This window comes from Merops nubicus, unplaced genomic scaffold (assembly GCF_000691845.1).
Source record: "Merops nubicus isolate BGI_N331 unplaced genomic scaffold, ASM69184v1 scaffold8809, whole genome shotgun sequence".
Classification (NCBI taxonomy): domain Eukaryota; kingdom Metazoa; phylum Chordata; class Aves; order Coraciiformes; family Meropidae; genus Merops; species Merops nubicus.
The window spans coordinates 111378-118959 of NW_008630137.1; the positions used below are offsets into that span (position 1 = coordinate 111378).

A 7582-nucleotide genomic window follows, 5' to 3' on the forward strand; every position below is an offset into this window, starting at 1 on the left:
TTTCAGGTTTAAGTGGAGGGGTTTTTGTTTATTTGCTTTTTGTAATTACCTTTTTTTTTATTTTGCTTGCTTCTTTTATTTTTTATTTTCTATTGCAGTTAGAGACGACCATCTTTACATTAACTCGCTTCCCTTTTCTATGTGGTTTAGCTTTTCAGTATTGGTAGAGAGGGGAGACAAATATTTTTTTTTCTATCTGCGACCTCTTAGGAGACAGTGATTCTTCACCACTTGTCGTCCAGACACACACACAACACAATCTGGAGCCTCTCACTTCAGATCTGTCCTCTCCAGATAACCTTCTGTCGTTAATCTCTATTCACCTTCATTTGGAGGTTGAGCAATCTCAAAGTGTTAGATCATTCTTTAAATTTTAAAAATACTCATAGAAATTGGCAAGACACATATACTACCATAAATCGTACTGTAAGATGTTTGGCTTTTTTGTATCACATTCCTTACTTATGGCTTTGCTTATTGACCCAGGGCTATCTATTTTTTATTTTAGATTAAAATCTCCTTGGGGCAAAGAACTGCCATTTTGAGCAGTTTATAAATTATGATGGTGTTAGACCTTACAGCACACAAGATTTGGCTCCAATTTAAGGTTTTGTGCTGAGGTTCTTACCATATATATGCTTACCTGTCATTCCTTTTTAATAAACCTTTTAATTAACAACAAAAGGAAGGTCTAAAAAGAACATTTCTAGGAAAAAAAAATTACATCCTAACCATTGAATTTTCTTTAGTTCCAAAGTTATTGCAACACAGGCACCAACAGCACAGGATTTCTTAAAGTGTTGGTGTGAATTATAGTGCCTTCTCTGGTAAGGAACACAAGGCGGGTCAAAAATGACTTAAAACCATGATCACATGATAGATACAAGATAATCCAGGTTATACCTGTTGATGATTCCCAACCAGTTGGATGGCCTGCTTTTCCTAACAGTGGTCTTTCATATACTGATGCCAAGGTGTTTTAAAGACAGTGTTACAGATGCTGTCCATCGTGAACTGGAACTGACCTCCCAAGATGAGGGTCTATCATGCTGGGCAGGACTACTTCGGGTGATAATTCTGTGATGTCATGTCTTTGAACCTTTTCTTCTCACCTTGTCAATCACCCTGTAATGAGTCATATACTATAAAAAGTAAGGAGATAGAGAGAAGAAAGAAAAAACTTCATTATTCCATTTTGTTCTTAAAAGACATTCTTTAACTCCTATTTGGTGCTTCTGTGAAAGAAATTAGATGTAACATGAGAGCACCAGCTGCCATAGACAACTGAAACAGAGATTACAGGTGGAGAGAAATGGCAGTAAGCATAGACAGGTCAAAGAGTAAATGAGCATTGGGATCCATAGATAACGTTGTTAGATCGGTTCACGTATTTGTTCTGGCATCATCCCTAGCAGCTAAAACCCATGTATAAAATCTGTTTTGTTGAAATTTTATGCAACTTCTTAATGTGAAACTAATGTTTTGGAACATGGTTTCCAAAGCAAGTATTGTAGACTCAAGTCAGACATCAGATTCCCTTACCAAAAATCATCATGTTCCCATTTGCAGTCCTGGCTGCCTTCTCTGTAGCTCTTCCGTGATGATGAAGTCTGAGTAAACATTAGCTGGAGGGCCAGCTGTCAACGGCTGTGAGCACTGTCTCGTCTGTCCTCTAAGCATCAGTGTTACAATCTGCTCTCTTTAATCCTAGGTTCTTCACAGGGAGCTACTCTCCTAGTGAAGAAAAAAAAGTGCTTTTTTAGTTGTCAGCATACTTTGTGTGCTCTAGAACAGTTTTTGTTTATGATACAATAATACCATCCTGACATCTACATTGTATGTAAACAATGTACCGTATGTACCGTAAACAACACCAGGAGTGCTGCCATGCTCCAGTGAGACAGGTGGGTCTGTCAGTTTGAAGTTTGGAGAGCGTGGTTAGTAGGGGATTTTTCACGTTTCTGTTCCACACATTCTAAAGGTGACTGCAGAGCTGCCTCCCCCACCCACTCATCCTCCCTGGCATCTAGGAGTGTTCACATCATGGTCTCGGTTTGACCTCTTCCTAGGGACGTGGACAGATGATAACACCCTGTCTAAACATGGAAATCAGTTTCCTGTAATCAGTTGTCCAAGGGTTTTTTTTGGGGTGAGAGTAATATTACATTTTCCTTAAACAAAAGCTAATGAAGCAACAAATAAGCTTCACAAATCATTTTAAACTGTATATATCCTGGCTTATCACTACAATGACTCAAAAAAACCCAACTTTATCTTAATTTAGCCAAAATTTAATCTAAATTACCTCCTCTAACTTACAGAGCTTTTGGGTAAATTGAAACTGGTGAGCAGTGGACACATCAAGCCCTTTGGGAGGGTCAGCTTTTGAAGTGACCTAGAGGGCAGCAGGGCTGTAGCCCCACAGCACCCTTCATCTGCAGGCAGCACACCCAGTTACACAGTCACCAAGAGGTGGGCAGTGGTAGACACCAGCACTTACTGAGTTAGGTCTCTGCTCAACAGCAAGGTGTATCAGGGCCCTCCTCTTCACACTTGACAGCCTCAAGGTTTCCTTAGTTTTCCTCTGGTTGTGTACTGTATGTCTGTACACCCAGAAATTGCCTTTAAGCAATTTTATTCCTAAAGTAATATTTTCTGTGTGGACAAGATTTATTGGGGTTTTTTTTCCACCTTCCTATTTTCAGTGTATTTGCAATAGTGTGATAAATGATCTTTGATACTTGACCACTTGTTTCTGCTGTAACTTGAAACAGTCCTACTATCTTGCTCACAGCCACCATTAATGAGATTTTTTTTCTTCCATCTCTCTGCATTACAAAAGCCGGCTTAGTTACCCAATCTGGAGCACAGTTTAAACATGTTTCCAAGCCTTTCTCAATCATTTCTTTTTCTCTCTGTTAAATGTACAGGGCCCTGAAGGAACACCAGGAAATCCAGGTCAGCGGGGCCATTTAGGAAAGAAGGTAGTATTTTTCATCTTCCCCAATTCCCTTCCTTTTATCTGAAACTCAAATTTACATTACAGAATTATTCCATTGAAACAAGTCTACCCCTATTTTATGTCATGCTTCAAGATGTTTTTTTTCTTGCTGATCATAGCAATTAGAATTGTCATCATCCTACACTCAATAGCATTCAGGACTTCAGGAAATTTAAATTTGTATCAGGATGTGATTTTGCAACTTGGAACAGTTTCTGCTGCTATTCAAAAAATGTTAAGCTTTGACTAAAACAGAACAAAAAAAGGCTTTTAGCAGTTTTTTTTACTGTAGGGTTCTGGGTTCAGACATTCTAAGAACTACAGTAAATGACATATAAAAGAGTAATACTTCCATTAAATAATGCAGCTACACACTTTGGTTAAGCGTAAACAGCATTTGGAAACTTAGTATTGATGTCTTATTACTTTTAATACAATAACACCAACAGGGGGAAAAGGGGCAGCTTGGCCCTCCTGGAGAAATTGGACCTGCTGGTGACTCTGGCCAACCCGGAGAAACTGGTCCCAAAGGAGCAAGAGGAACTCGAGGTCCCTCGGTTCGTACAAAACAATGCTTATTTAAGAGCTCATATATTTCTGGTTTAGCAGAATCTTGTCTCTCTGTGGGAAGAGGCAAGTCACATCTGTACCACATATAAATATTTTTTGAGTTTCCTGATTTGACCATCAGAGGAGCAGGATGGCAGGGCATGCCATGGAATACTTATGCCTTGCAGTCCGCATATAACCTCAGTGTTGTGGCTGTTCCTTAAACTTCTCCAGTTACAAGAACAGAAATCATGGGGGTTTGCTGTTGCATATAATAAGCCTTAGACATGGCTGAAACAAAGGATTTCAGATGAGGACTAGTACTCCTATTGAATGGGAACCTCATCCAATGTTAACTGAATTAAGGGTATATCCATTACCTTTGAGCTCCTTTCATCACAAGCTCCCCATGCTTGCTCCACACTGTGATAGATACCCAGACACACACAACCTGCACACTAGTGAGTGAACATGCCCATCTCACAGCTCCAGGGCCATATCCTGTGTCCCTGAATACCTAAAGTACAGACGGAAGAAACTTACTAAATAGTGGATATTTTAAAGAGCAGGACTCAACTTGGTAATATGAGGACCACTCAGCTTAAATTGGCATACTTAGCAATTATAAACAGTGTTCCTCTACCCATCTGAAATCTCAGATCATTTTGATCTTAATTATGCACAGAGATTATAAGGTTAGGACTGAAAACAATTTTTTTTCCACAGAACAGGGAAAAGCCCAGTTTTCTTTACCAAATTAAGTTGGACCTAACAAGGAAGTTGTCTGTAGTTCTCAAATTTCAATATTTAAAGATTTTTCCAAGTGATAACTTTATACATTAGGGATTGTTGTAATATTTTTACAAGGGAGATCATTCTTCTATCACTGATTATTTCATTTAACAGGGACACCTAGGAGGAATGGGACCTGAAGGAGAGCCAGGAATTCCAGGTTATGGGGTGAGTTTTTTACTGAATTTGTGTACATACACACATCCTTAATTAAGTCTGTGGTATTCTAAATAATTTCAGATATCATGGGGATCTGTATATAGAATTATACACAAATATCTTTAGAAGTCTCAGATACTCACCTATGTTTATACGATGCATGATAATCTTAGCCTTACGCAATGATGACTGGGTTTTGTGAGCTCACTAGCAGCTGTTCTTCACCACAGATCTGAAACCTTTGTACGTCCAATGTGTCTCACCCCTTGCGAATAAAGTTCCTAGAAAACTACTACAGCTATTCAATATAAAGAGAGTTCATCAAACACCACCACATCTGCTTCTGTCTGGCCAGGCAGTTTCCCATTCAGTATCTGAAACTGATTGAATGAGGTTAGTTGAAGGACATAAAGATATTGTGGCTTTCACTGAAGAATACTGATGATCGTCATCACAGATGGATCGAGTCTTGCTCTTACAGACCAGACTGCCATGTCTTTTTTCTGAACAGAAGCTTCTATCAGTGGCCCTAACCTCAGGTCACCTCAAGTGGTCCCCTCAAGCAAGGGCCAGCCCAGCTCCCCTCACCTGCATCCAGCCCTGCCAGGACTTTTTGTTTCCAACTGCACACAATACACTTTCTGCCTGGGCCCATTAATTTTGAGCCATATCACTGTTTACCATTATTAGCAAGCAGCAAAAAAATAACAATAGCAAGCAGCTAAGAGAAAGCTTGGAATTAATTATTTCTTTCATTATTTGTTTTGGAACTAATATTTGTTTTGTTTGCTTCATTAGGGTCACCAGGGTCTGCCAGGGCCACCAGGACCTCCAGGACCCAAAGGAGAAAAGGTATGAAGATGGATTATGCTGTTTTACAGATTGAGTAATTGTAAAGAGAGGAAATGTTAGTGCATGCTCACTGTTTTCCACAGCATTCAGCTAAAGCAACCCTTGGCAGTATTTATCAGTACTATGAGAGAATATGAAAAGAAATGCAAAACTGTGGAAATGGATCATTCAGAGCCAGAGTTCCCAATTATAGAGCTGAAATGTTTCAGGGTTTAAAACAAAAGGCACCCATTGTAAGAAACATATTCTGTTGTATCAAATAACAGCACTCCCCTTACTGAGCACCGCTGACAGAAATAATCACTGTGGAACCAGCTAAATATTTATTTAGCTTTAAGCCTGTGAGTACACCCACGGATTTTGCTGAAAGTCCAACTAAGATGGACAAAGGTCTGTGCTTAATATAAATTGTTAGAGGCAGGATGTTGACTCTGTTGCTATTTTAGTGTCAAATTCACTGGTATTCTTTTCATTTTCAAATCCTCCAAACAGATTTGTACGCTGACTAAAGTCTTTGTGGCCCCAAGCAGGTACAGGGATTCTCTTCATGAAGATTAGGTTGAAGCTGCACCTGACAGAGAAATACATTCTTAATTTAGGGCCAGTTTTGCAATGAATACTGCTAATAGGCAAGTAGCGGTTGAAGTTCTAAATAGGTTCTGATATAATTTTCAGAAACAATAACTGAAAACTCCATTGGGAGCTAGGTGTCTAGCTTGCCTGGTCACTTCTGAAAAAGCACTTTGGTGAACTTTGAAAACCCTTGATCATATTTAAAATATGAGCCTCTTTGCATCACACATTGGTAAATATCATCTGGAACATATAACTTTTTGTCTGTTTATTTAGGTGGCAGTTGTTTCGTATTTAAAATTTAATAGAGTTCAGGCCGAATGTTGGAGTCATCTGTATAAGTGTTTCTCAATATTAAGTGTATTTCTTAAAACAGTGGAAGAAATTTTCTTTTTTCCTCTTTTCAAATATCCTGTTTATCCTTCTTTTTCATTAAATAAAGAAAAGATTACATGGACATTGTTTAAATAATTTTTTTTTTAATAGCTGCCTTTTGAGAATTGAGCAAATATTTAACTTTTTTAATCCTAAATGTCCTCAGGATGTTTAGATGCATGGTAAAATGGTGTTACCATTTCCATTGTATTAAAACCATCATATTCACATTTGACACCTATACAGTATGCTGTCTGGGTGTTCCTTCTCATTTGAACATGTGTGTGTTGAATTTCCAAGTTAATATTTTTTAATACTTTGTTCTAGGGTTACCCAGGTGAAGACAATACAGTCCTTGGACCACCTGGGCCCATAGGTGAACCAGTAGGTCTTTCTTTCTCAAAAAAATTATATTAATGCCTCTCAAGACAAAAGATAATGCAGGCTCTTTCTGAAACTCTGTCACTGTCTCAGGAGTCACTATCTCCTTGTACAAAAAACATAAATGATGGTCCTTTAATAGGTAATCCCTCTGTGAAAAATGCAGTCATGTACTCTTTCCTGCATAGGAGTAGTGACCTGTGTTTAGACCAGCACACTTTGAAACAGAATTTTACCCTCTCTGTTTGTCCTGAATTGTACCTAATTTCTTCACTAACCGGGAATATGTTTTGACGTATTTCATTACCACTACAAAGCTAATTTAGCTGACTAAGAGAGAACTGCATTTTGTAACAATTTTTTTTCCTGAATTCATATGTGGGGTATCTCTGCAGCAATTACAATATATTGGGGGAAAAAAAGTCATCTCAAAATCAAGTGTTTCATGTCCAGGCTTTGACTGTGCCAGAGGTAATACCTGTACAGCCTACTTCTCTTCAAATTAACAATCATGTTTATACCTCATCTCCTCAAAAGGCAGGACTCTGAGACCCTGAAGACGGAGTCTAGACTAGATTCTTAACTTCATTATGGTAATGCATGAGAGAAGAGACTCCAGCCAATTCTGTTGTAACTGACTCTGTAATGCTGACTCCTAAAATGTTGTAAGCAGAACCTTTCTACCTTGTGGATTCCCTCAAGGAAACATGCTGTGAGGCTGCCGAGTGCACTACCTGTGGCTGACCTATTAATTTGTGAACTGTAAGGATACCTTGCAGTTGGTGGTACCTGGCCAATTTTTCATTATCAGACCATTAAATACAGGTGGGAAAAAGGCAATCCCTTATTATGTCACCTAATGATTGGCTGGATGTCTTTTGGAAGGTCTTGGCCATTCCT

At 38.7% G+C, this 7582-nt stretch overlaps 1 protein-coding gene across 1 annotated transcript in view; it reads left to right on the top strand.

Moving 5' to 3' along the window:
- Positions 1-7582, top strand: part of COL24A1 (collagen, type XXIV, alpha 1) — a gene marked incomplete at its 3' end in the record, with an annotated part of 122642 nt that overhangs the window by 109151 nt on the left and 5909 nt on the right. Inside the window, exons 35-40 of the mRNA XM_008947170.1 lie at positions 2322-2377; positions 2931-2984; positions 3451-3558; positions 4457-4510; positions 5300-5353; positions 6629-6685. Coding sequence (XP_008945418.1) covers positions 2322-2377; positions 2931-2984; positions 3451-3558; positions 4457-4510; positions 5300-5353; positions 6629-6685 — 383 coding nt within the window. The remainder of the gene's footprint in view (positions 1-2321; positions 2378-2930; positions 2985-3450; positions 3559-4456; positions 4511-5299; positions 5354-6628; positions 6686-7582) is intronic.